General features: G+C 50.0%; 1 protein-coding gene and 1 long non-coding RNA gene across 2 annotated transcripts; one reads left to right on the top strand and one right to left on the bottom strand.

The window, feature by feature from the left end:
- The first annotated feature begins 640 nt into the window (after positions 1-640).
- LEO1 (LEO1 homolog, Paf1/RNA polymerase II complex component) lies at positions 641-13,151 on the top strand. Its single transcript, XM_048482146.1, has 11 exons — positions 641-756; positions 2,412-3,209; positions 3,708-3,812; positions 4,370-4,464; positions 5,071-5,213; positions 6,549-6,633; positions 7,408-7,502; positions 9,074-9,208; positions 11,144-11,282; positions 12,476-12,664; positions 13,061-13,151. The coding sequence occupies exons 1-10, from the start codon at positions 699-701 to the stop codon at positions 12,587-12,589; spliced, it is 1,767 nt and encodes a 588-aa protein (XP_048338103.1). The 5' UTR covers positions 641-698; the 3' UTR covers positions 12,590-12,664; positions 13,061-13,151.
- On the bottom strand, positions 13,059-16,426 carry LOC125424717. Its single transcript, XR_007243265.1, has 3 exons — positions 16,251-16,426; positions 16,145-16,149; positions 13,059-13,151 (listed from the first exon to the last, which is right to left on the bottom strand). It is a non-coding gene; the product is annotated as an uncharacterized LOC125424717 (long non-coding RNA).
- Between the last annotated feature and the right edge of the window lie 11,363 nt (positions 16,427-27,789).

The following is a 27,789-nucleotide window of genomic DNA, read 5'->3' as shown; positions in this document are numbered from 1 at the left end:
CGCTGAAACATCTTATACCAATTCTCTCTTTAAAAATTGGGAAACTGTGAATGTTATTTTTTTTTTTCATCCATAAGAATTCCCATTGTTGGAAATATATTTCTTCCGTATTTGTCTTCTTGGGGGTCCACGGTATCCATAAACCTCTCTTCCAACACATTCATCAACTTTTCTTCCTGTGATCTTTCTTCATACTATGTGTGGCATGCATTATCTGGACATCCTTACACTTGATCATCTTTTGCTAGCTCCTTTATGGCTGCCCTTCTCAGTCTCCCATCTCCTTCTCATTGAAGCGTGTGAGCTCACTTTCCACCAACCTCGACCAGAACTCCGTGTCTCTGGTGCAAGTGCAGCTGTTGCAAACTCCTTCCAAGTTCTGCCCCACAGAACCCACAAGCAGAGGTTATACACGCAGCCATAAAAGCACGATCTCCCCCAATCCTAGCCGCTACTTCCCATCAAAAACTTAAGGGGCTGCATAAAAGATCTCGCCCCAGAGATGCCCAAAGCCCTTTGTTTTCCCCCACCGGAAGTTCGGATTCTGCGCCTCTCTGATTACATTCAGGAAGGGGCGCTTCCACGGAGCCCACGCCTTTTGTCACTCGTCGCCGCGCTTTTGCGTCATCGGTCCGCGCCTACTTCCGCCTTTAGTCCCGTACTGTGGAGGGGGCCGGGTCAATCGGGTTTCCCTCGCCATGGCGGACATGGAGGAGCTGTTCGGAAGCGACGCCGACACCGAGCCGGAGCAAAAAGGTAGACCGAGGGCTCAGGCGGGGGCTCAGATCGCGCATGCGCAGAGAGCGGCTGTGCTCTTCCCTTACCAGTCGCCCCCTGATGCTGTTCCGATTCCTGCCTCCCACCTGTCGCGCCCAGGTGACCCTGCAGGGACCCTAACTACAAAGCTAGAGACTGGCGCTTGTGCAGCGCTTCTAATGCCTTCTGATTTCCCGTGCAGTCACTTGTTAAGATTAGTCAATGATGGGCAGCTGTGTGAGTCTAACACAGGGGGTCCAACTCTGGCCCTCCAGATGTGCATGGACCCCGATTCCCATTGGCCCCCTGCCAGCTTGGCCAGTTGGTCCAGCGGCAGAATAAGATCCGAGTCCAATGGAAAGACCAGCAGAACATTTCCAGGGTGGTCAGTCAAATGAGCCGTGATTGGTTAAAGTTGGTGCTCTGGGAAATCGAGGCTGATTTTTAAGGGGCTGCCAGACTGAGATGTTGGTTCGCCTGGACACATCCTGAAGGTAGAACTGGTCTTGAGACAACAGAGATGAGTTCCCCTACAGCAGGGGTCCCCGACCTTTTTTCACTCGTATACTCCTTGGCACCCCATTTCCCTTAAAATATACCCTCATATTAGCAAATCCATTATGTAATTTTTTTTCCCGTATACCCCAAAACGCCCTTTATGTTTGTTCAATTTTTGATGGGAAGTAGCAGCTAGAATCCTGTTGAAAATGTTTGGTTTTAATATGGTATTTTTGTTATAAGGTTTTAAAGTAATTATTGTAATTTTCTTTATGGTTTTGCTGATTATTGTAAACTGCTTTGGGCCTTCCAGGGAAGGGCGGTAAATAAATCTTCTAATAATAAATGAAATACATAAAAATATAGCATTACCCCCACTCTATCTACTGATCCTCTCCCCCCCTTTCATTTTTATGTCACTAACTAAAGCAACTGTCAAGCTGTTAGTATCCCTTCAGTTAATTTCTTCTGCCTATTCTTGCACAGTTCCAGGAGTACTTTTCATTTGTTTCTGGTTATATTGTACTAGAAGAGGGATTGATTTCATTACAGTGAACTTTTTGTAGCTAATTAAAAACCCTAATTTTCCAATCAGTTCTTAATTCCTATTTTAAAAAAATAGCTAATTTCATCTAGCGCAGGGGTCGGGAACCTTTTCCCCTCAAAGAGCCATTTGGCTCACCCTCCCCCGCTCACCCCCCCACTCGCTCGCACGCCCGCTCCCCCGCCCACTTGCTTGCTCACGCCCCCCTCCCTGCCCGCTCACACCCCCCCGCCTGCAGGGCAGGCGTAGATGGGTCCGGCGGCTCAGCCTGGCCGGCCGCCGGAAGAGCAAGAGACAAAGCCCGCGGCACGGCCTGGCTGGCCGCGGGCGAGTGATGCGCCCGCCTTGCTGCTTGCAGGGCGGGTGAAGATGGGCCCGGCGGCTTGGCCTGGCCAGCCACCGGGCAACTAATGCGCCCGCCCTGCTGCTTGCAGGGCAGGTGAGAAGATGGGCCCGGCGGCTCGGCTCATGGAGCCGCAGAACAGCGGCGGAAGAGCCGCATGCGGCTCGCGAGCCGCGGGTTCCCGACCCCTGATCTAGCGGAAGGAATATCAAATGATATTGGCTGGCTGACCCTTGACATAATCATTTTGATGTATGTGATTAATTGCAGACTCAGATTCTGGGTCCGATTCGGACTCCGATCAGGAAAACGCAGGCTCTGTTAGCAACATTTCTGGCAGCGAGAGTGACAGAGATGACAACAGAGAGGCGGTGAAGCCCAGTAACAAAGAACTGTTTGGTGAAGACAGCGAAGACGATGCTGCTTCTCACCATAGCGGGAGCGATAACCGGTCTGAGAGGTCCTACAATCACTCCGAGGCCTCGGGACATTCTGACCACGATGATAACGACCAGTCAGATATTGATCAGCACAGCGGCTCGGAAACTGCTCGGGACGAAGATGAGGATGAGGAACGCCGGTCAGATGAAGCCAGCCATCACTCTGAAGCGGAAGGATCCGAGAAAGCCCACTCGGATGACGAGAAGTGGGGGAGAGAAGAGAAGAGCGATCAGTCGGACGATGACGAGAAGCTCCAAAATTCCGACGACGAGGAAAGGCCTCAGAATTCCGATGACGAAGAGAAGCTGCAGAACTCGGACGACGAGGAACACCCTCCGCTCCCCAGCAAGGACCGGCTGCAGATCTCGGATGAGGAGAAGATGCACAACTCGGACGAAGAAGAACCGCCCCAGGTGTCGGACGAGGAGAAGCTGCAGCATTCCGACAACGATGAGAGGCCACGGCATTCCGACGAGGAAAACATGCCGAACTCGGAAGACGAAGAGGAAAGGCCGCAGCATTCTGACGAGGAGAAGATGCAGAATTCGGACGACGAAAGGCCTCCACATTCCGATGATGAAGAGCGCAGGCTCTCGGATGATGAAGAGGAGCATGAGCATAAATCTGGTAAGCAAGTCTGGGAAAGATGAGGCCTAGAGTGTAAGACCCTTACAGCAGCAGAGAGGACCCCTTCAGTTGGGACCCTCTGGATTCTAATCTGGAGAACCGGTTTTGATTCCCCATTCCTCCACCTGAGTGACAGAGGCTTGTCTGGTGAACCAGATGTGTTTCCGCACTCCTACATTCCTGCTGGGTGACCTTGGGCTAGTCACAGTTCTCTCCAAACTCTCTCAGCCCCACCTACCTCCCAAGGTGTCTGTTGTGGGGAGAAGGGGGGAAAGGAGCTTGTAAGCCACCTTGAGTCTCCTTACAGGAGAGAAAGGTGGGATATAAATCCAAACTCTTCTTCTTCTTTTTTATATGTCATCGTGTATCTGTTTAACAGCCATAGCTGACGTTTGCACGGTGTTGTATTCAACATGTGGATCATAAGACTCGTGAACGTTGAACTGTCAAGTAAGCGTTTACCTTAAGATCGCTCAAGGCGGCTGTTCCCTTCCACAGAGTCCGCCAGAGGCAGCGACAGTGAAGATGAAATCCAACAGGTGAAGCGCAAGAAACACATTGCATCGGATTCTGAAATGGACAGCGATGCAGAAGGTCAAAAAGGTAAGCATTGATTTTGGTCACCTGCTGAAGCAGGAAGATGGCTTTTCCCATCTACCCTTAACTTCTTCTGGTGGGAAACAGCAAAAATGGGCGTGTAAAGTGCCGCCAAGTCACAGCCAGCTGTAGCAACTCCTTATGGAGTTTTCCAGGCAAGAGGTGGTTAACCGTTGCCTTCCTCCGCATAGCAACCATGGTATTCCATGGTGGAATCCCAATCCACACACTAACCAGGGCTGACCCTGGTTCAGAGATATGTATTTTGTGGCCTGCAAGGTGTGCTATGAGAAACCCATATCCGAAACCATCCGCCCCGCCCCACTTTAATCACACGGCAGACCGTTCTTGAACCAATCTTTTGCAGTGGGGGCATCCCAGGTGTACTGTACACTCCCAACAACAAAAAAGACCTCCTAGATCCATGGTGGCAAATCTTTGGCACTCCAGATGTTATGGACTACAATTCCCATCAGCCCCTGCCAGCATGGGGCAAGCGTCTCCATCTGCTGCTAGGAAGGAAGAACTCTAATTCTTTTGTCTTTTCCTTTTCTGTGGGCCAGACCATAGGGATGCCATGGATCTGTTTGGAGGCGCAGATGATATCTCTTCGGGGAGCGATGGAGAAGACAAGCCCCCAACACCAGGGCAGCCTATCGTGAGTGCATTCGACAATTGCACGTTTCTCTCAGGGGGCTCCGTGATTCCGTTTGTAGTTCAGTCAGCTGGATTTGCCTGGAATAGCAAGATGGAGATTGGGATCCTAAGAGCACAATCCAGACCCCTGCAGCTACGACAGGCCGCTTTGAGTGGCCTTTCCAGAGATCGGGGGGGGGGGGGGGGCAAAAACCCCCCCCACTGCCAGGAAGCCTTCCTTGGAGCCCAATGGACAGGTGCACTCTAATCTGGAGAACCAGGTTTGATTCCCTGCTCTGCCACTTGAGCTGTAGAGGCTTATCTGGGGAACCAGATTAGTTTGTGCACTCCAACACGTGCCATCTGGGCGACCTGGGGCTATTCACAGTTCTTCGGAGCTCTCTCAGCCCCACCCACCTCACAGGGTGTTTGTTGTGGGGGGGGGGAAGGAGACTGTGAGCCCCTTTGAGTCTCCTTCAGGAGAGAAAAGGGGGGTATACATCCAAACTCCTCCTCCTCCTCTTCTTCTCTGCGTATCCAAGGGACAGAACTGTCTGTGATGTCTGGAACATCAGGGAAGTTGTTTTGCACCGTACTTGATTTGGCCTCTGTCTGTCCCGTGCATTAGGATGAGAATGGGCTAAACGAGGACCAGCAAGAGGAGCCAGTTCCAGAGACCCGGATAGAAGTGGAAATCCCGAAAGTGAACACCGATTTAGGAAACGACTTGTACTTTGTGAAGCTTCCCAACTTTCTCAGTGTGGAGCCCAGGTAACAATCCTCCTCCCCCTAACCCTGCCTGGGTCCCGAGAATCAGTGCTCGCAGCGTGGTTGAAAATCTCCGGTCCTGTCCCCAGGTGAATTGTGGCTATGCACGGGGTGTCAGCGTCCCTCTCTATCACGAAAGCAAGCCTGGGAGAGCCACGCCTCAGACACACGTCCCCTTTTGGAAAGGAAATCTGTAGTCTGATGGCTACATATTTCATCTATCCATATAGAAAAGATTACATGTGTTACTTACTTACTTACTTACTTACTTACTTACTTACTTACTTACTTACTTACTTACTTACTTACTTACTTATTTATTATTGCATTTTTATACCGCCCTCCCCCGAAGGGCTCAGGGCGGTGTACAACACTAACAAACAGACAATAAAACAAAATAAAAGTTAAGTTAAGACTTAAAATGCAGCATTCAGTTATCAAAACCAATTTACGTTTAAAATAGATGGCATCCGGCTATTAAAACTCCTCTTAAGAGAAGGACAGTCACCTCTAACTAATACAGAGATCTGCTAACTACAATTCCTTTCATGCATAACATAGTCCTCACGATAGCACAACAATACAGAAGGAAGAAAATCATGTTAACACAAAACAGAATTTCAGACTAATACATACTTTCAGACTAATAAGCAATGCAATACTCAAGGGTATTGCACAACAGTAGTCATGCTCACTTTCACGCTTGTTTCAGTAAAACCTGGGTTCTCTTCTCCAATAACTCCAACCAGCTGAGGTCTCAACAATTTTTATTGGAAAACAGAAATAAAAGAAATAAAACTTAGATGCAGTTAAGTGATTGCTCAGCTAGTTACATTCCTTTTGGTTCTTTGCCCCCATTCCGGGAACCCATGGCCCAGAGATGCTTCCCTGACCACGTCTCAAGATGGAATTCAAAAACCTTTTGTTTTCCCCTTCTCAGGAAAACTCTGCTCAGGCCACGAGGTAAGTTAGGCCTTTGAAGTTTCATCCTGGCACCTTTGTATGGCTTCCTGTCCTCCCTCCAGGAGATCAAAAGGCAAAGATGCTTTTCACAGTCATGTGTGATTTTGCTAGTTTTACAGTACTATTCCATCACACTCTCCACTTAAAAAGATCAGGCAGCAGGTAATGTGACAGGCCTCTGCTTCAGACCCTGGGGAGCCGCTGCCGGCAACAATATTGGCCTTGTGAGAGCGCTGATTGGACTTGTTCTAAGACAGCGGACAGTGTTGTCGCCATGTTTTGGTGGGCCGCCTGTTCTGTATCGTGAGTGCTGTTTCTGAAGCACAGGTCCCTCTCTGGCTGCCTGGCAACAGAATGCCCAATAATGTCTTTCAGACCGTTTGATCCTCAGTATTACGAGGATGAATTTGAAGACGAGGAGATGCTGGATGAAGAAGGCAGAACGAGGCTGAAGCTGAAGGTGTGGCTCGAAACGCGTCCTCTGCTCCCTTCCCTTTATGTTTGCTAGGGAGATCCCAACATGGTTGTCAGATCAGGTGGATCCCAGCGACCCCAGGAGTCAACTTTCCCAGGGTCGGATGGGACTGCTGAGAGGGAACTGAGTGTGAGAAAGATCCGTGACCTTCAGCACCTTCTGCTGAGTGGTTGCAGGATTGATCCCACCCCCCTTTGAGAGCCAGTGTGGTGTAGTGCTTAAGAGCAGGTGCACTCTAATCTGGAGAACCGGGTTTGATTCCCTTCTCTGCCACTTGAGCTGCGGAGGCTTGAACCAGATTAGCTTGTGCACTCCAACACATGCCTGCTGGGTGACCTTGGGCTAGTCACAGTTCTTTGGAGCTCTCTCCGCCCCACCCACCTCACAGGGTGTTTGTTGTGGGGGGTGGGGTGGGGGGAAGGGAAAGGAAATTGTTAGCCCTTTTGAGTCTCCTTACAGGAGAGAAAGGGGGGGTATAAATCCAACCTCTTCTTCTTTGTGACAGTAGATGCTTATGTCTTTCCTGGGTGCTCTTCCTTTTTTTTTTTTAACTGGAAGGAGGAGCACTTGAGATATCTTTCAAACTCCCTTTCTGTCTGATAGTCAGAATATTAATGATTTGCAATCAGTTAATACCACCTGTTGCCACTGTTCAGGGGCGTGACCACGGCACTGTCCCTGCAAGTAGTATTTCCTCCCCCGTTGATCTTTTCTTACTGAAGAAATCCTTTCTCACTTGCCGCTGCTGCATCCCAACAGGTGGAAAACACGATACGTTGGCGGACCCGCCGAGATGACGAAGGGACTGAGGTTCGAGAGAGCAACGCGCGGATCGTCAAGTGGTCCGACGGGAGGTGAGCTTGCCTGATGCGTCTGTGCTCTTTTTTGTTACGAGTCTCGCTTGCCACAGCTCATTTCTTCCGTGGGCTTGCATCTGTGTCTGGCGTTTGAGGTTGCGGGCTATATGATAGGCTTAGGAAATCGGGCATTTCTGTGAGCTAGCCGATTGCAAGGACCTGTAAGTTCCAAGTAATTTTTTTTGTTTTGTTTTGGTAGTGATGCTCCGGTAGAAAGTGTGTAGCGAATAAGAGGGGCGGGGGGTGCTCTAATCTTGGAGAGTTCCGCAGGGCCTGCAAAACTGTGTTTTTCCACCGGGCTTTTGGGGGGGGCCGGCCGCTGAGCCCGCCCCTCTTTTGCTGCCCTGCTCACTGGCTATATACTTGACCATCTGCCTACCCCCTCCCTCCCAGGGTTTGTCCACTGGGGTTTGATGCCAGACACCACCACCACCACCACCACCTTCTTATTATTATTATTATTATTATTATTATTATTATTATTATTATTATTGTTGTTGTTGTTGTTGTTGTTGTTGTTGTTGTTATTCATTTTTGTAGGTTACTGCTGCTATAGTTTTAAGGTTTTGTATTGTTTTTAATTGGGGCTATTCGATTTGTTTTATTGTCTTCTCATTTGCTATTGTACACCACCCTGAGCCCTTCGGGGGTAGGGCGGTTTATCAAATCGAATAAATAATAATAATAATAAAATAATCTGAAGAACCAGGCCCACTCCTCCACATAAGCGACAGACTCTAACCTGGAGAACCAAGTTCAATTCCCTTCTCCTCCACATGAAGCCTGTTGGGTGACCTCGGAATAGCCTCAGTTCTCTCTGAACTCTCTCCGCCCCACCTGTCTCACCTGTCTGGTGTCTGTGGTGGGTAGAGGAAGGGAAGGCGATTGTAAGCCGCTTTGAGATCCCTGACGGCTGAGAAAAGTGGGGTATAAATCCAAACTCTTCTTCTTTGCCTTCTTTTTATATATATATACTTTATTTAAGTTTCAACATATTTCAACATAGATTACAGGTATAAACAAGGATATTAAACATAAGAAAAGAAGAAAGAAGAGGGGGAAAAAAGCTTAACAATCTGATTCAAGATTATTTCAAATAGCAGTAATAAATTGTACATTTTACATTACATTCATGTAACTGTATTTGTTTCCATTTACTGCCATGGTTGCTATTATCTAACCCAGGTTCTGCAACCCGCGGCTCTCCAGATGTTCATGGACTACAAATCCCATCAGCCCCTGCCAGCATGGCCAATTGGTCATGCTGGCAGGGGCTGATGGGAATTGTAGTCCATGAACATCTGGAGAGCCGCAGGTTGCAGACCTCTGATCTAACCTATAAAGAGCCCTTCGGGGATGGGGCGGTATAAAAGCCGCAGAAAGAAATAAAGAAAGAAAGAAAAGAGAGAAGAGAAACAGCACCCCTCTTTGCCTTCTTAACGGTTGAGAATATGCAACACTAAACAAACATATCTCCCCAGTAACAAACATATTTTCTGCTGAGTAACTTAGCACCACTTCCTGGCCTGTGCTATAACTGAAATGCCCGCCCCCCTCCTTTTTTGAAGCATGTCGCTCCATCTGGGGAACGAAGTGTTCGACGTCTACAAAGCTCCCCTGCAGGGAGATCACAACCATCTCTTCATCAGACAGGGGACCGGTCTTCAGGGGCAGGCCGTGTTCAAGACCAAGTTAACTTTCAGGTAAGACTCTTGGCTCTTACTCCACTCATCATGTATTAACCAATACAGCATTCCAGTGTGGTTTGGGTGTCGGACTTAGGAGTTGAGACACTCAGGTGTCAAATCCCTGTAATACCATAAATCTCCTTGGATAACTTTGGGCTAGTCCAGTGATGGCTTAACTCCATGGCATCGGGTGCCAGAGGGTAATCTCAGAGTCTCTGTGGCACTCAAGACAGAGTTCATTATGTGGGAGGGGGGTGGAAAATCACCACCCACCCCCCCACACACACACATCTAGGCTGGCCTGGGCATGATCCTTTACCAGGGAGTAAGCTCGGTTGCTGGCAATGGGACTTGATTCTGAATAAACCTTCCTAGGATCGTGATTCACCCATTGGAAGCGTTGCACAGTTGCTTCACTAATCTTACTCCTGAGTAACACGTGCCTCGGAGCCAACCGTTTTTTCTAAACTAAAACCTCCGTGTTCAGGTTAAATTGCCGTGTTGGCTCTTTGCAATAAATAAGTGGGTGTTGGGTTGCAATTTAAAATTCGGTCTCAAAAGGTTCACCATCACTGGCTAATGCCTCTTCTTGGCTCTGATGATAAAGAATATAGAGTTGAAGAGATTTCAAGGGCCATGTAGTCCAACCCCATCAAACCCAGTCTTGTCTATTCTGATTAACCACAGTTCTTCAAAGTCCTGGGGTAGATTTCTTCCCCATCACTTGATGCGTGAAATCCTTCCCCCCCCCTTTTTCTTAAAGTTTGAGATGCCAGAAATTTAAATTTGAGACCTTTGAGATCTGTCAGCGAACTGTAGCCCGCAAACCTCGGATTCAACTACCCTGTTTCCCTGAACATAAGACATCCCCTGAAAATAAGACGTAGTCGAGGTTTTGCTGAAGTGCAAATATAAGGCATCCCCCCGTAGTAAAGAGACGAAGCCAAGTTTTTGTTTGGAAGCATGCCCGACGTAACAGAACACAGAAAAATAAGACATAGCGCATCTTTGGGAGCAAAAATTAATATATGACACTGTCTTATTTTCGGGGAAACACGGTAGCATACCGTGGGTTCGTAGGATAACTCTTTCTCCCAATTGATCGCCCCAGGCAGGTGTCCCATCTTAGACGCCTTATTGAACATTAGAAGAACGTTCTGACTGTAAGGGGTGTTGGACGGTGGAACTCACTGCCTCGGAGAGTGGCGGAGTCTCCTTCTTTGGAGGTTTTTAAGCAGAGTCTGGATGAACATATGTCGGGCGTGCTTTCATTGTGTGTTCCTGCATGGCAGGGGGTTGGACTTGATGGCCCTGGTGGTCTCTTCCAACTCTATGATTCCATGACATGATCCGCCAGGAATTTTCTGTTGCATGTGTTTCATAACAAATTGTGAGTGGCACAAACAGCAGCAGTGGGATGCCCAAGCAGTGTGCTAATAAGCCGGCGCAGGCAGGATTGGGCTTACGTGTGAAAGAGCTTTGTGGATTAAAGTGGAGGAAGCAGGAGCAAGCCTGCTAATGTAGGCCCTGCAAACCCGCGGCCTAGATGTTCATGGGATTCACAAACCCATCAGCCCCTGCCAGCATGCCCAGTTGATGGGAATTGTCGTCCAGGGGCTGATGGGAATTGTAGTCCACGGACATCTGGAGAGCCGCAGGTTGCAGACCCCTGTGCTAATGCAAGCACAAAACGGCGGTTGAAGGACACTGCTTGTTTTTGCTTTCTGGATCATGAGTTGAAGGTGGTTTCAGAGGACGTTGGTAGCCGGCAGCCAGTGGAAGTTGAAAAGGAGTCCTCGGCTTCACGGTCACGCGTTCCTGGCCTTTGGAAACAGCAAGCTATTGATTTTGCTTTCTCTGTTGGCATTTGCTGGCCTCGTTAGTTCTCTCAGAACCGCGTGAGTGTTCTTAAAATAAAATGTTAAAACTGGTGACCGCTTTTCTCGACAGGTCTCATCTCGGCTGTGACAGCCACCATTGGTGGAAGATGACGCTGTCGCTTGCGGACAGGTGTTCAAAGACGCAAAAGATCCGCATCTTGCCCATGGCCGGCCGCGACCCAGAGTCCCAGCGTACGGAAATGATTAAGGTATTGTTTGGCTCGGATAAGGAAAGGAGCCTGTTTTCTAAGCCTATGAGCATGATGCTGGCAGGGGATGATGGGAACTGTAGTCCATAACATCTGGAGGGCCGCGAGTTTGACACTTGTGCTATATATGTTTTAAAAATGGGGCAGTGTGCTTATTTTTCCCACTGGGAAAACTCCTATAAGGAGTCTCAAAGCATCTCACAAGCTTTTCCTCCCCACAACAGACACCTTGTGAAGTGCGAGGGGCTGGGAGAGTTCGTAGAGAACTGTGAATGGCCCAAGTTAACTGAGTCTTCATGTGGAGGAGCGAGGAATCAAACCCAGTTCTCCAGATTAGAGTCTACCCCTCTTAACCACTACACCACGCTGCCCCTTGCAACTTCAACAGCACAAGACTCTATCTCCCCCTGCTGTGTGAAAACATCCTCACTGGGTGTGATCCTAGAGCAGTGATGGCGAACCTATGGCACGTGTGCCAGAGGTGGCACTCGGAGCCTTCTCTGTGGGGACGCACACACATAATTCATCATGTGTGGGGCGGAAAATCACCCCCCACACACACACACACACACATCTAGGGCTGGTCTGGGGCCACTGAGCACAACATGCCAGACCGTGAGCAGGGAGAACCTGGCCGGTGGGGTCTGGTGCCTGTGTTCGCAGGTGGCTGCCGCCTGAGGGGGGGGCGTGGGCAGAGGAGGCAGAGATGCTGGAGAGACACAGGAACGGGTGCTAGGACTTGCTGGAGGCTAGGAGGCAGGCTGGCCCCCTGCCTCGCCGGGTGGGGCTGGAGGAAGAGGGAGCCAACCCTTTTTTTTTCTAAACTAAACCTCAGCATTCAGGTTAAATTGCTGGTTGGCACCCTATGTACTTAAGTGGGGTTTGGGTTGCAATTTGGGGACTCGGTCTCAAAAAGGTTCGCCATCACTGTCCTAGAGTTAGACGGGGGTCAAAATAATTCCATGTCCATGCCAGCCCCACAGTGTTTTACTAAAGCACAGGAAAAGGGCACACCCCATTGGCAGACCTCAGTGGCACGATCTGCCTTTGCCACCTTTTTGGTCCCTCCGCCTGCCTGTACCACTGAGAACACTTAATGACAGAATCGGTGGTGCAAAATGGACTGCCCGGGCACCCGTAAGGGGCGGAGCCGAGCCCCGCCCATGAGTCTTTTGTGTCTTGTCGCCCCGCAGAAAGAGGAGGAGCGGCTGCGGGCTTCGATCCGCCGCGAGTCCCAGCAGAGGAGGATGCGGGAGAAGCAGCACCAGCGAGGGCTGAGCGCCAGCTACCTGGAGCCCCGACGCTAATGCAGGAAGACGGCATGGTGGGAGGCCATTAGTCATTTTCGCATTAAAACCGTACAAAGTTAAGCGGAATCAGAGGGTACTCGCCCCGCCTATCTCGGGTTTTCTCGTCTAATTTTTACCCCATGGTAGCAGGTCCATTCTGTCTAACCCAAATAAAATGTTGTGAGGGAAGAAATGAACTTGGACCTCCCATATCCTGGTCCAATACTAGTTTGCTCAGGTAATCAGTGGCTCTCCAGATAATTCATGGACCACTCCTATCAGCCTCCCTGCCAGTGGCTAACTGATTTGTAGTCCACGAAAAGATCTGGAGAGTCAGTATAGGTTGCAGACCCCTTGCTCAGCCACAGCTGCCTATGGGTTCCCATGCTCAATTTACCACTTTACTTCTGAACAGCCCTTTTTAAGCAGCGTAACGGTTCTTGGAATGTGAGTGTTTGAAGAGCAACCGGAGCGTGTTTTTCTTTTCAGAGGAGCGTGCTCGGATTTATTCTTCGGACAGCATGAAGGGTCAGATGAAGATAAAGCCCAGAGGTTGCTGAAGGCAAAGAAACCTTAGCAGCTTAATGCAGGTAAGAAAAGCTGTCTTAAGGAACAGGGCAACATTTGGCAAAATAGGTGCCGTGGTTTTCCTGTTCTTGGTCTGAAGAAGAAGAGTTTGGATTTATACCCCATCTTTCTCTCCTGTAAGGAGACTCAAGGTGGCTCACAAGCTCCTTTCCCTTCCTCTCCCCACAACAGACACCTGGTGAGGTAGGTTGGGCTGAGAGAATTCAGAGAGAACTGTGACTAGCCCAAGGTCACCCAGCAGGAATGTGTGGAAACACATCTGGTTCACCAGATAAGCCTCTGCCCCTCAGGTGGAGGAGGGGGGAATCAAACCCAGTTCTCCAAATTAGGATCCACCTGCTTTTAACCACTACACCACGCTGGCTCCTAAGGGAACTGCGGTTGGTTCTCTAGCACTCCACTAAGCCTCGGTCAAACTCTTCGGCTTCTCACCCCTGTCTTGAACTCCTAGTTTTCGAATGACTACAAAACAGCCAATTATCCCTTCTGCCTCCGTTTTCTGTCCTCCATTTTAAGAAGCTCTTTTCTTTTGGCCGGTGACATTCGCACAGTCACCACTTGGCGGCGCTTGAAGTTTTAAGAAAGCAGAGAGCCGGCTCTCAACCGTTAACACGAATTGTGTGTCTCCTATTAGCCATTCATTCATTGCGAGGCCCCGTCAAACGACACGCCGAATCCTGAAACGGTTAGGCGATGTGTTCGAGAGCCTCCCAGGGAAGCTGTTAGGGGGGATCCAGTTTTATTGTACCGTGATATTTTTTTTAATGGTTGGAAAGAATTCAGAACTTGATTTGGCTGGTAGCAGCAGAAGAGAATTCATGAAGACAGGGGGAGGGGGGATTGATTCTGAGCTGGAAAAAGGTTGAGATGCTCACTAGATATTGAAGAGTCCACACCTCTGGTGGGCCAGCGGTAGAGCTAGCAGGTAGCATAATCCTCTGTGCAGAACTCATGCCGCGGGTGCCATAATGCTGGAAATTTCCACCCTCGTGCTGGAAATGAAGTAACTTGAGCTGTTAAGAGAAGCCGTTCGTTTTTTTTTCTCCCCAGCGAATGAAATTCTACTGTTCTGTAATAGGAGCATGTCGGAGAGGGCTTTGTGAAAACCCATTAGCCTTCCCCCCACACAGAGACGCGCATCTGTTACCGTCTGACTTTTGAGATTTTCAAGAACTTCGTCTCGGCCCTTTCATTTGCCCAAGCCCCTTGATGTGTTAACAGCTGTGGGAGAACCAAAATGAGCCTTCCGTAGAACGCTCAGATCCCTTGGTAGCGCTTCTTTAAACTAAAAATAAAACTAATAAGGCCTTGACTTAACATTGCTATGTTCTTGTAGCAATTGGGCACCCCGCAAGTGTCTGTTTTGTGTGTGTGGTGGAATCTGCCGGGGTTTTAAAGCTCATCACCACTGATTTCCCAAATGCAGCATTTTCTGACGAGGGCTTCAATTTTGGAGCAGCAGTGGCGTAGTGGCTAAGAGCAGGTGCACTCTGATCTGGAGGAACCGGGTTTGATTCCCAGCTCTGTCAGCTTGAGCTGTGGGAGGCTTCTCTGGGGAATTCAGATTAGCCCAGTAACTCCCCACCACGCCAGCTGGGTGACCTTGGGCTGGGGTCGCAGCTGGAGGGTCTCCTCAGCCCCACCCACCCTCACAGGGTGTTTGTTGTGAGGGGGGAAGGGCAAGGAGATTGTAAGCCCCTTTGAGTCTCCTACAGGAGAGAAAGGGGGGATATAAATCCAAACTCTTCTTCTTGGTGCTTTTAGAATTATGTTACTGGGCGTTATCGTCACCTGACTGGGGTCCCATTCGTGTAGGGAAAGGTGGAGTTATAAATGTTTTAAATAGTACAAAGGTATAAAAAATATAAAAACCATTGGCTCAGATCCAGTGGTGTGCACGGGGAAGCATAAACCAACTCAACACAATTCCACTTGCGCAAAACCATGCGCAACACCCAGCGCGTGCTTTCGTTCCCTCTATGTCAGTGGTTCTCAACCTGGGGGTCGCGACCCCTTTGGAGGTCGAACGACCCTTTCACAGGGGTCGCCTAAGACTCTCTGCCTCAGTGTTCTGCATCTGTAAAATGGATAAATGTTAAGGTTGGGGGGTCACCACAACATGAGGAACTGTATTAAAGGGTTGTGGCATTAGGAAGGTTGAGAACCACTGCTCTATATTATAGTGACCAGGTAATGTTTTCACAAGAGCTTGCTCAAGCGGAAACACGAGCGGGGGTAAAATCAGCTTGACTTTATGCCAGCAGCTATGGCTTTCTCTCTTTCGTGTATCTCCTTGTGCAAGAGTTTTAGTGCAAGTAGGGATTTAGCGCTGGATCCAACCAGTGGTGGGAGCCAAAAATTTTAGTAGCAGGTTCCCTCGCCAGCCAGCCCACCCACCCCCCCCCCCGCAAAGGGGGCAGAGGCGTTCCTAGGCAAACCTGAGCCCTGGGCAAAACCTGAGTTGGATGCCCCCCCCCCCACGGGCGGCCACCCCCCCCCAAACCCCCAAAAGTTTTTTTTCACCCCGGCCTTTCTAAAAAATCATCACATTATAGAAAAAAGCCCCCAACTCACAAATCTGAACGCAGCAATGGTGAAACACACAGGTTCTTTGATAGAGACTGGTGAGACAAAAGGTACGAAAGGCTGAGAATCCATGAATTGCTGTACCTGGAAGGGATTGACCCAGTTCAGGGAGTTACATTATTAGTCACCATTGCTATATGGGAACCTTCTACGCTTTGAAGGCAGGATGCCCCCCCTTTGGGGAAAGCGAGGGCTGGAGACGGAAAAGCGACCCACTTAGTGCAACCTCCTCGGCACACACACAAATAATTAGGAACCCACTCTCGGGAACTGGTGAGAACCTGCTGGATCCCACCTCTGGATCCAACCCTTCCTACTTAGTGCTGGATCCAACCCTTCCTACTTAGCGCTGGATCCTTCCTACAGGAGGGGCTGGGATCTTGGAATGGCTGGACTCACCCACGCTTGTCTCCTGCTGGCCAGGAGAGGTCTTCCAGCAGCGATGGAAAAGGGAGGACTCAACTTTTCTCAGACCCCCCCTCTTAAAGTTGACCTGTTTTTCTACAGGAGGGGGAGCCCTCGGGCAAAAGGAAAGCGGAAGAGGACGACAAGGCCAGCAAGAAGCAGAAGAAGTACGTGATCAGCGATGAGGAAGACGAAGATGAGGAAGCATAGCACGCACTGCAAAACCGGAGTCCGGAGGATAGAACTTTATATATAAGATGTACAGGTTTTCTGGTTACCCAAATGTAAGTAGCTCCTAAAAAGGATTTGGGGTGGGGGTGGGGTGGGGGAGACAAACAAAGGAGATACGTTTCAACATCTGTCACTCATAAATAAAGATTTTCAGTTGTCCTCTTCTTTTTTTAAAAAAAAAACACCCTTTAATTCCTGGCTCAAAAGCAAAGTTCAAGAGGTTCTAGTTATTAGGCCTTGTGCGTCACTGAGAGCATCGTTTTAACTAAATGCTGAGACTAACAGTGTAATTGTAAGTGGAGTTACACCCCTTCTAAATCCATGCACTTCCATGCGCTCAGAAGGGTGCTGTTCTGTTCAGGATGGCGCACCAATCCTTGCAAGACCAGAACTGCGTCTAGTGACCACTGGAAGCAGCGCCCCTCATAAGAACATAAGAAAGAGCCTGCTGGATCAGACCAGAGTCCATCTAGTCCAGCACTCTGCTACTCGCAGTGGCCCACCAGGTGCCTTTGGGAGCTCACCTGCAGGATGTGAAAGGCAAGGGTCTGTTGCTGCTGCTGCTGCTGTTCCGGCAGCACCCGATTCAGCATAGTAGAACTCTGCTTTCCAGATGTTACCAGGTCTGTTACTCATCAGTTTCCCTACTCAGCATGGCCAATTGGCCATGCTGACAGAGGCTGATGGGAATTGTAGTTCCTGAACATCTGGAGAGCCGCAGGTTCCCTACCCCTGTGCTAAGGCATTTGCAACCTCAGATCAAGGAGGATCAAGATTGGTAGCCATAGATTGATTTCTCCTCCATAAATCTGTCCAAGCCCCTTTTAAAGCTATCCAGGTTAGTGGCCATCACCACCTCCTGTGGCAGCATATTCCAAACACCATAATCACCTCCCCTACCATGATTAGCGTGACATCATCATACTACCAGTTTTCCTTTGGGTCCCTTCTCTCCCCCCCCCCAATCCATTTTTATTTTGTTGTTTTATTTCAATCCTATCACTTTTCCCCCAAAGAAAAATGAAGCTCGCTAACAAAGAAGCCTTTCGTGTGAATTGGCGTTAGCAGATCCTAGGGAAGGATTTGGGGCTATATCTCAGCCCCTGTTCTGCGGAGCGACTGGCGGCCGACTGACCTGTGGGTAGCCATTCAGCAAGAGAGAGGCTCAGTAACGAACCTACGTTGGGAGTGCTTTGATTGTGTGTTCCTGCACGGCAAGAGGTTGGACTTGATGGCCCTTGTGGTCTCTTCCGACTCTATGATTCTAGGAAAGGCCTCTTCTGTTCTCCACTCCTGCAGGAGGGATGACCCTGGGTTCAGTTCATGGCCCTCCAGCCAGCTTAGTAGATCTCACACCCCATGAGCCCTACCACTTGGCCATGCTGGCAGGGGCTGATGGGAATTGTAGTCCATGAACATCTGGAGGGCCATAGTTTGAAGACCCCTGGTGTATCCAAATAACATCCTGGCCAGGGAAGGCCAATAGGAAGGGGCTACACTGTGTCTTCTATTCCATTGTTCATTAGAGACATCTGCTCTCCAGATAAGGGACTACAGTTCTCACCCTATCCCCCTGCCAGCATCATTGTGGCAGGGAATGATGGGGACTGTAGTCCATAACATCTGGAGGGCCGCCGAAGCCTGACACCCAAAATGCATCAGTTTCAGTGTGGGTGTAGAATTTGTGTGATGGCGATGTCTTGCGTTCACTGAATGGGGATGGGGATGTTTTGCGTTGGCAGGAGGAAGAGTTGTGGGGGTGCTGGTTTTTGTCTGTAGCTGGAAGGCATTGTGACAGTGTGACAGTGTGCCAAATGAAACGTCCGTTTTGAAGTGCCTTATCGCAAACCAGTTAGTTTCCCGCCCCGCTCCTCAATAAGTTAGGGCTTTGATGGCGAACCTTTTCGAGACCAGGTGCCCAAACTGCAACCCAAAACCCACTTATTTATCGCAAAGTGCCAACACGGCAATTTAACCCGAATACTGAGGTTTAAGTTGAGAAAAAACGGTTGACTCCAAGGTGCGCATTACTCGGGAGTAAGCTTGGTGGTAGTCGGTGGCTTTGCTTTGAAGCAACCATGCAACGCTTTGAATGGGTGAATCATGACCCTAGGAGGGTTTAGAAGCAAGCCCCATTGCCAGCAATCGAGCTTTACTCCCAAATAAAGGATTGCACTTTAGTTCTTCCCATGAAAATCAGTGGGGTTTAACAATACTTAACAGGGTTACCTGCACGTTGTGCCCAGTGGCCCAGGCCAGCCTAGATGTGTGTGTGGGGGTTTACTCTTCACCCCGCCATTACGATGAACTCTCAGTAACGCTGCTTTACAGAGAGGGCTCTGAGTGCCACCTCTGGCACCCGTGCCATAGGTTTGCCACCACTGAGTTAGGGTGACATGATAGACTCTGCTTTTCTGCGCAAGCAGCTGCGCCTAAGGAGCAACGATTTGTTTAAGGTCGGCTGACTTTAATAAGGTAAAGGTAGCCCCCTGCGCAACCATCAATTCATTACTGACCTTCACGTCATGACCTTTATCTGACAGACTACGTGTACGGGGCGGTTTGCTACCGGCTTCCCCAGCCATCTACATTTTGCCTCTAGCAAGCTGGGTACTCATTTTTAGTGATCTTGGAAGGATGGAAGGCTGAGTCAACCTCGAGTCGGCTACCTGAAACAGCTGGGATCAGACTCAGGCTGCGAGCAGAGCTTTGGCTGCAGTACTTCAACCAGAGGTGGGATCCAGCAGGTTCTCACAGGTTCCCGAGAGTAGGTTGCTAATTATTTGTGTGTGCCGAGAGGGGGTTACTAATTGGTGATTTTGCCACGTGATTTTTGCCTTAGTTACGCCCCTCCTCTCAGCAGTAGCGCGCAGAACTTGAAGCAGTCTAGCAGGGAGGTGCACCGGCTGCGGGTGTAGCTGGTGCCTGCTCAAAACCAGATTCGCTTCCCCGCCTAAGGATCTCGCATGCAGCTGCCAAGCGCCCCCTGCCACAGCGCCCCGCCCCAGGGAATGCCCTCGGCCACTCGCCGCGGCTCCCCCCCCGCCCAGCCCCATTGGCACTACGCCACAGTTTGAATCCCACCACCATGGGAACCTGTTACTAAAATGTTTGGATCCCACCACTGACTTCAACCTACCGCTGCGTGCCACAGAGCTCTTGTTTTGGAAAAGCCCGTTAAAAGAGCTAAAATGAGGCAAAGGCTAAGGAGATCTCTCTCCCTCCAAGCACTCTGATTTACTGGTTCTTCCAGCCCTCTGCAGGATTTTAAGGTGGTGTCTTTTGGGTCCGAAGTGCTCGTTTCTGAAAGGAATCCCTCAGTGCAGTTCCTGGGCCAGCATGGACACCCCCCACCCCCCCATCCAGTCCTTCGTCAGAGCTGAATGTAATTTAACAGCAAAAGAGGAATCCATTACCTGAGAAATGCCCACCAGAGGCAGCTAAAGTCATCTTTATGTAACAGCTATTGAAGTGCTTGCAGACAAAAGGGTTTCTAGGTACTGTCCACATTTGGTCTGCCAGCTCTCTCGATCAGTGTGGAACAGTGCTTTCTGCCTATGTGAGTATTAACTCCAGAAGTTAACCCAGGATCTGAAGCAGCATGGCCGGCCCAGGGTCCTTTTAGAAGAAGAAGAGTTTAGATTTATATCCCCTCTTTCTCTCCTGAAGAAGAAGAAGAAGAGTTTGGCTTTATATCCCCTCTTTCTCTCCTGCAGGAGACTCAAATGGGCTTACAATCTCCTTGCCCTTCCCCCCTCACAACAAACACCCTGTGAGGTGGGTGGGGCTGGGAGAGCTCCAAGAAGCTGTGACTAGCCCAAGGTCACCCAACTGGCGTGTGTGGGAGTGCCCAGGCTAATCTGAATTCCCCAGATAAGCCTCCACAGCTCAGATGGCAGAGCGGGGAATCAAACCCGGTTCCTCCAGATTAGATACACAAGCTCCTAACCTCCTATTCCACTGCTGCTTACAATCTCCTTTCCCTTATATCATTATAAGGTATCATCAACAAAACCTTTGTACTAATGACAAACAGCCTTTAAAGCCAAAAGAGGCTATTTACTAAGACGAGGGCTCCAGGTTGCACTATAAAAAGAAGAGTTTAGATTTACATCCTCCTTTTCTCTCCTGTAAGGAGACTCAAAGGAGTTAACAATCTCCTTTCCCTTCCCCCAACAAACACCCCGTGAGGTGAGGGGGGCTGAGAGACCTCCGAAGAACTGTGACTAGCCCAAGGTCACCCAGCTGGCATGTGTTGGAGTGCACAAGCGAACTGGTTCACCAGATCAGCCTCCACAGTTCCAAGTGGCAGAGCGGGGAATCAAACCCAGTTCTCCAGATTAGAGCGCACCAGCTCTTTAACCACTACACCACGCTGGCTCCTCCTACAAAATGTTTGCATTTTGTCCTGACTTGTTCAATTCTGCTGTTTGTTCCCATGCTGTTGTGATATGTGTTTACGATGTACACTCCTGGAGGCCAGCACCAGAGTGTAAAGGGACGCATAGCTGCTGTGTTAAGAAAGCTGTGTTTCATCCGTTCGTTCGATGGATCTGAACTGCCAAGGGGGTGTAAAGACCAGAGCGTTGGACCTGGGTCAGCGAGAAGAGAGCAAGTCAGCGTCTCTGAGTAAGAAAGTTATAATGAGTGAGGTGCAATGTTTGTGTCCTCCACGGAGTTCAGAGTGGCACATGTAAAGTTGACTGTCAGCTAAATTTCAGGAGGCTCCCTGTTGCCTGAATGGCAGTATTCTCTGTCTCTCTCTCCCAAGTGTAGGAAGGGGATCTTTTGGATGGGCCAGGGACATCACACTGTAATTGTATTGTTGAAGGCTTTCGCGGCCGGAATCACTGGGGTGCTGTGTGGTTTCCGGGCTGTGCGGCCCCGTTCTAGCAGCATTCTCTCCTCACGTTTCACCTGGATCTGTGGCTGACATCTTCAGAGGATCTGATAGCAGGAAAGCAAGTGGAGTATATATACCTGTTGGAGTATCCAGGGTGGGGGAAAGAACCATTGTCTGTTAACAAGTAAAGAACACGGCCATACAGTCCGGAAACCACATAGCACCCACACTGTAATAGTTATTTATTATTATTATTAGATTTAATAACTCCCTTTTCCCACCAGAGTGGGCTCAGAGCAGATAACAGCATAGGTAAAATACAATTTATGTAAAATCATAAAATGCAGACGATAAAACTCATATAAGATAGTGCTAAGAGGAGTGTGGAGTCAAGGTGGCTTACAAGCTCCTTTCCCGCCCTCTCCTCACAACAGACACCACGTGAGGTCGGTGGGGCTGAGAGAGCTCCCAAGAACTGAGACTACCCCAAGGTCACCCAGCAGGAATGTAGGAGTGCGGAAACACATCTAGTTCACCAGATAAGCCTCCGCCACTCAGGTGGAGGAGTGGGGAATCAAACCCGGTTCTCCAGAGTAGAATCCACCTGCTCTTAACCACGACACCGCGCTGGCTCTCAAGGGTAATACACACACACGCACACGAATTTAAGGATGAAAAGAAAGGGAGGCCAGCCAGCTTTGGGAAGAGGGAGCTGTCCCCATCATAGCCATGCATTACCTCTGGTTGTGTCAGAGCGGCATGGAGACCCTCTTATGTCTGGCATTTCATTCAATTTCCCCCAAACTCGTGTGCTGATAAGATGCGTGAGAAACTCTCCTTGTGACTTCGTTTCTCGCGAGCGTCGGCACCGTCTAAAAGTTCAGGCATCCCCTCCGGCATTTCTCTCCCTCCTCCCAAATAATGCTGCCTTATAACTTGCTGGAATCTTGACCCCGTAATCTGCTTAGAAAAGTGACTTCAGGGCTGGGTGAGGTTATCCAGCTATTGCTGCACCCTTTCTCGGATCAGAGACTTACTTGCAAAGATTACCTGGCTTAATTAGATGATCTGAATTTAACATGTGAAGCCACTGCTGAGACTTCTACCCTTGGTGAAGCAAGGTCACGTCTGCTCAGACTGGCCGCTACTCTTTGGGGTCTCAGAGGAAGTGCTTTCACATACTCTACTGCAGTGGTGTCAAACTCACGGCCCTCCAGACATTATGGACTACAATTCCCATCATCCCCTGCCAGCATGATGCTGGCAGGGGATTATGGGAACTGTAGTCCATAACGTCTGGAGGGACGCGAGTTTGACACGTATGCTCTACTGCTTGGTGCTTCAACTGGAGCTGCCAGGGTAGAGTTCTACTGTTCTTACACGTTTGACCGGCATTTATTTATTTACGTTCTTTAGGGTGCTTTGGTTTTCATCGACACCATTTCAGATTTTAATTTTGAAAACTTGCTTACTGACTGAGCACATTTATCTCATATTTTTTGCCCCTTCTTCCTCCAAGACCTCAGAGTTCTCCTGCTGCATTGGGCCTGAGAAAGTGGGGCAAGCTCGAACAAGGAGTGGGCATTTGAACCCAGATCTTAAGAACATAAGAGTGAGCCTGCTGGATCACACCAGAGCCCATCTAGTCCAGCACTCTGCTACTTGCAGTGACCCACCAGGTGCCTTTGGGAGCTCACATGCAGGATGTGAAAGCAATGGCCTTCTGTTGCTGCTGCTGCTGCTGCTGCTCCCGAGCACCTGGTCTGCTAATGCATTTGCAATCTCAGATCAAGGAGGATCAAGATTGGTAGCCAGAGATCGACTTCTCCTCCATAAATCTGTCCAAGCCCCTTTTAAAGCTATCCAGGTGAGTGGCCATCACCACCTCCTGTGGCAGCATATTCCAAACACCAATCACACGTTGCGTGAAGAAGGGTTTCCTTTTATTCGTCCTAATTCTTCCCCCCAGCATTTTCAATGGATGCCCCCTGGTTCTAGTATGGTGAGAAAGAGAGAAAAATGTCTCTCTGTCAACATTTTCTACCCCATGCATAATTTTATAGACTTCAATCATATAAACTTTCTGGTCCTACTCTAACCATTATACCAGGCTCTTGTTCAGGTGGAATATCAGTTTCATGAGCAGTCAGGGAAGCCACACCTTCCCAGTTCTTCTGGAACATAGGTGCCAAATTTGCGGCCCTCCAGATGTTATGGACTACGGTTCCCATCACCCCCTGCCAGCAGGCAGGGGATGATGGGAACCATAGTCCATAACATCTGGAGGCCTGCGAGTTTGACACCTGTGTTCTGGAAGATGGTAGAGCTCGTAGTACTCTTCAGATCTGGGCTTCTTCTATTGAAGAACCTCAAGAAAGAGTTAGGAAAGGCTTAAGATTCCAAAGTGCCTACGCTACAGAAAGTAGAAGAGGAGGAGGAGGAGGAGGAGGAGTTTGGATTTATACCCCACCTTTCTCTCCTGTAAGGAGACTCAAGGTGGCTGACAAACTCCTTTCCCTTCATCTCCCCACAACAGGCGCCTTGTGAGGCCAGTGGGCCTGAGAGAGTCCTGAGAGAACTATGACTAGCCCAAGGTCACCCAGCAGGAATGTAGGAGTGCGGAAACACATCTAGTTCACCAGATAAGCCTCTGCCACTCAGGTGGAGGAGTGGGGAACCAAACCCGGTTCTCCCGATTAGAATCCATGTGCTCTCAACCACTTCACCACTGAGCTGGATAGACAATTGAAGTCAACTGTGACTCACTAAAGCTCACACTGAAATAAGCACTAGTCTTTTAAGTTACTACTAGGCTTCTGTTCGGCTCTCCCTTTGCAGAGATCACTAGGCTGATTCAGTTTCATGGGTTCACAGATGAAATTGCCTAACGTTGCCTGTAATCCTTGAGCGGTCCATCAGTAACAGACAACACTAGCCCCGTCAGAAGTTCTGCATCATAGCCTAGGTTGTGTTTTTGAGGACTCCTGGAACGTTTTGTTCCAACCACACTCCTGTTCCAACTCAGGGACCCTCTTGGACAGATAGGGCAAAGGGGAAAGGAGCCACCGGACAGAGCGTGAGGTGGCCTCCTGGATACAGCATCCAAAAGCGATGTCCAGATAAGAGGCAGAATGTTCAAGGTAACTTCCTTAAAGCGACGAAATCTGTACTTTGGCCCAGACACTTGAACGACAGAACGTCCTGTCTGTGATGTTCTCTGAAGCGATAAGATAAAACTAGCCAGGGAAGTTTTGTGTTTGTTGATTAGCCATGCATGAGGTTATAATAACAAAAATGGTGCTAAACTCGCTGGAAATGAATGCAATGCATCCAGTGGTGGGATCCAAACATTTTAATAACAGGTTCCGATGGTGGTGGGATTCAAACAGTGGCGCCGCTGCACACACGCACCTCCAGTCCCTATTGGGCAGGGACCTTTGCGATCTGGGATGAGCGGCTGTGCGGCTGCGCGGCCATAGGAGCGCACGGCCTTCTGGGGCGCTCCCGTTTCCCGCCCTGTCACAAAAGGCAGTGCGGCAGCCTTCCAAAACCCGGGACATTTGAAAAAACCCGCGGGACAAGTTGTTTCAAGGCGGGACTGTCCCGCCAAAAGCGGGACGTCTGGACAGCCTACTTTAGTAACCCCTTCTCGGCACTCAGAAAAAATCAGTAACCACTTCTAGAGAAGTGGTGAGAACTGGTTGGATCCCACCTCTGAGTGCAGCTATATAGAAACAAAAGCCATCGGCTGTGAGTGCACAAACTCAAACCCCACAGATTGAAACTCAAATCAAGCGTAGGATAAAAGCTACTAGAACAACTTATGAGGCAAGCTGGTTCCACAAAGGGTGCATACAATCAATGCAGCTTGCGGTCAATATTGGTGAAACAGACAATAAAGTACAATGTGATGACGTAGAGCCTCCCCAAAGGGTGCAAATAGTCAAACTAGCTACTTCAGTCCATTTCTATATGATTCTAAGTAGTCAGAACAAGACAACTGGTGTAATAAATCCCGTTTTGCAGGGAAACAAGTCCCTTTTCCAGCTTTCAGACATGCAGCTGTTATTCTGCGGAGGCAGAAGCTGCTGCTGATGTTGCACATTGAAGAAGAGAATAAGCAAACCTCGGTGACTGGAGAACGAAAGTAAGCCAACAAGGTAAGTCCAGGTAAGTGCAGCGGTCTCCAGATGTAGTCGACCCACGCGGTCAGCGTAAGAACGAGACGAGACGCGGAGATAACATCTGGTGGAGATCGCCAGCAGCGGGAGACCGGAGGTCCGTGTTCCTAGCGAGTCTCTCGTCTGCCGGTTCCTGGCACCTTTTATTGTTACTCTATCGGGGGCGTGTAGGAGGGAGGACTGGGGGGAGTTCCGGGAGAGCGGGAGGTCGGAGAGATCATCATGTGATGCATGATCTCATCTGGCCAATGCGCAGGCGGAGAAGAGCCGCACGCCAAGCCTGGAGCCTAATCCTCACCTGGGGCAAGACCATTGTCCCTGCGCACCGGTGATTGAGCCAGACAGTTCACGGCAATCTGACTCATGGGGGATAGAGGAGTGGGTGGGCGCGCGACCGGCAAGTACCTTGCAGGTCCGCTAAGGCGGCCCTTAACGTTTTCTACTCACGGCACTGCTGGGTCGGCAGTGCACTACTACATCTCCTCCTTTTTTTTTTTTACATTTTAGAAAACGGGGGGTCTAAACGCTATACGCGATTTAAAGTGGACGCTTTGTCTCCTCCCCGGCCGCTTGGTCAAGTTGGCTGCTGCTTGTGCAACATTAGAACTTGGTTGCGGGTAAGGAAATGCGAGTAGGGTTTCTTACACATCGCTACAGGCAATATTAGACACGCATTGAACTAAAACAAGATCCCATAACAAGGCACACAATTAAACCAATGCAGAGCTGGGTACAAATAGCACTCAACCATCCTCCCGGCAGCCAGCTCCAGAGGGCTGACCACCAATGGGGCAAAAAACATCATATACCTCTCAGGATTAGATACAACTTCTTGCAGCTCACGACTTTCATGTGGATCAACTGGGAATTATCAGCAAAGATTAAAAAACAACACATATTATGTACATTCTCACAACCCCGGTGATGTAACAACAACAAATAACTCAATAGCGGCTTAACGCATTGTCTAGGGTCGCTTGACGAAAGTTCCTGCTGCTCGGAGGCCAGGGCATCCAGAGAGCGGTGGAGGTAGAATTGATGGACTTCGCAAGAAGGGCACAGGCCAGCCGGCCAATAGTCTTAGTGATTGTAGCTTTGAAGCGAGTCCGGGACTCCCACTAGGGAAATTATGTAGGGAGCATCTTAACTCCGGCTTCGGAGAGGGCGACCGCTACAGTCCGACCAGGAGGGGTCGAAAGCAGCAGGGCTGAGCGGGCGGCTGGCAAGGCAAGGCCCGGCTCCCGGGGTGGAGCCTGGGGTAGAACAATGGTGAGGCTTAATTGAGGCAGCAAAGAGTTCGCAGGGAGTCGGGCCGGGATGTAGTTAACGGCCTTCCCTCCCCCGCAGGTCCAGCGAACCAGCCCCTGGGGAGCAGGGATGTTTCCCGAACACGGGGATGTCCTCCATGTGTGTGCAGTTCCAACTGGCCGAGCCGAATTAATCGGGCCCGGTCAATGGTTCCCCGCTCGGGTTGGCGCTCGGGTGGATAAAGCGGGCGCAGGTGTTGGATTCCTGGGTTACGCTTAATCGCCTTGGTGACAAGGGAAAAGAGCGCCAGCCGGAGGGTTTGGACGACCGGGTCCCCAGTCGGCCATAGAATATCTGATGGATGAGGTGCATTCATGAAGGGGCTTCCAGCCCAGACCTCGGGCTTAGGGAAGTCTCCGGGTGCTTTGTAGTGACGGGGAGCAGGCAGGAGCTTCAGCAGGCTCCCGACTCCTAGGTACTGGCCCAGGCAGAAAGATGAGACGTTGGCAGCGCAGCAAACTGCTCCCAGATGTTGGTCTGGTGAAAGCTCGCCAGGGTGGCCATCGCCATCGGCAGGAGGCAGAGCAGGCAAAGGATGGTGGTCGCTGAGTTGGTGGTGATGATCGCAAGGAGAGCTGCACAGAGGTTCTCTCGGTGTCTCGGGTGGTCTTGCTGGCGCAGCAGCCGCTTAGGGTTCGGCTGGTGGTCAGCCTTGACGCCTCCCCCAGGTCATTCGGTCTTTGGGCAGCTACGACGGCATGCTCCTGCTGGGATCGCTGGGCGGGATCCTCTTAGAGAGATGCCTTCCATCCTCCGGGATGGGGGTTGGTTTCCTCCCGGCGCCATTCCATGGGTTGGCCTGTCATGGCGAATCGGAGTCCACGGGAACCTGTAGGAAGAGGGACTGAAACACACCCCCCTTTCCCAGGTTACGGGGGGCGGGTCCCGCCAGGCTCAGTTCTAGAGCGGATGGCGTGGAGGGGATCGAAAGTTAGTGTTTAGATTTAATATGGGAAGGGAAGGAAGAGGGGCTTGTTTTGCAGCCCGTGAAGGTTATGGCGAATGCATCGCACCTTCCTGGGGGCCGCCTACACTCCTCTTTCTTTAGTTGTTTGACAGGGAGGGCAGGGAGGTGG

This window comes from Sphaerodactylus townsendi, linkage group LG17 (assembly GCF_021028975.2).
Source record: "Sphaerodactylus townsendi isolate TG3544 linkage group LG17, MPM_Stown_v2.3, whole genome shotgun sequence".
In the NCBI taxonomy this organism is placed as follows: domain Eukaryota; kingdom Metazoa; phylum Chordata; class Lepidosauria; order Squamata; family Sphaerodactylidae; genus Sphaerodactylus; species Sphaerodactylus townsendi.
This window is presented reverse-complemented; position numbering and strand designations above follow the sequence as displayed.

Bases quoted from the DNA above. Each gene is read 5' to 3' on its own strand.
- LEO1 (XM_048482146.1), top strand. From the start codon at position 699: ATGGCGGACATGGAGGAGCTGTTCGGAAGCGACGCCGACACCGAGCCG. The intron at 3,210-3,707 runs GTAAGCAAGTCT...TCCCTTCCACAG, and splicing joins GGAGCATGAGCATAAATCTG to AGTCCGCCAGAGGCAGCGAC. The intron at 3,813-4,369 runs GTAAGCATTGAT...TCTGTGGGCCAG, and splicing joins CGATGCAGAAGGTCAAAAAG to ACCATAGGGATGCCATGGAT.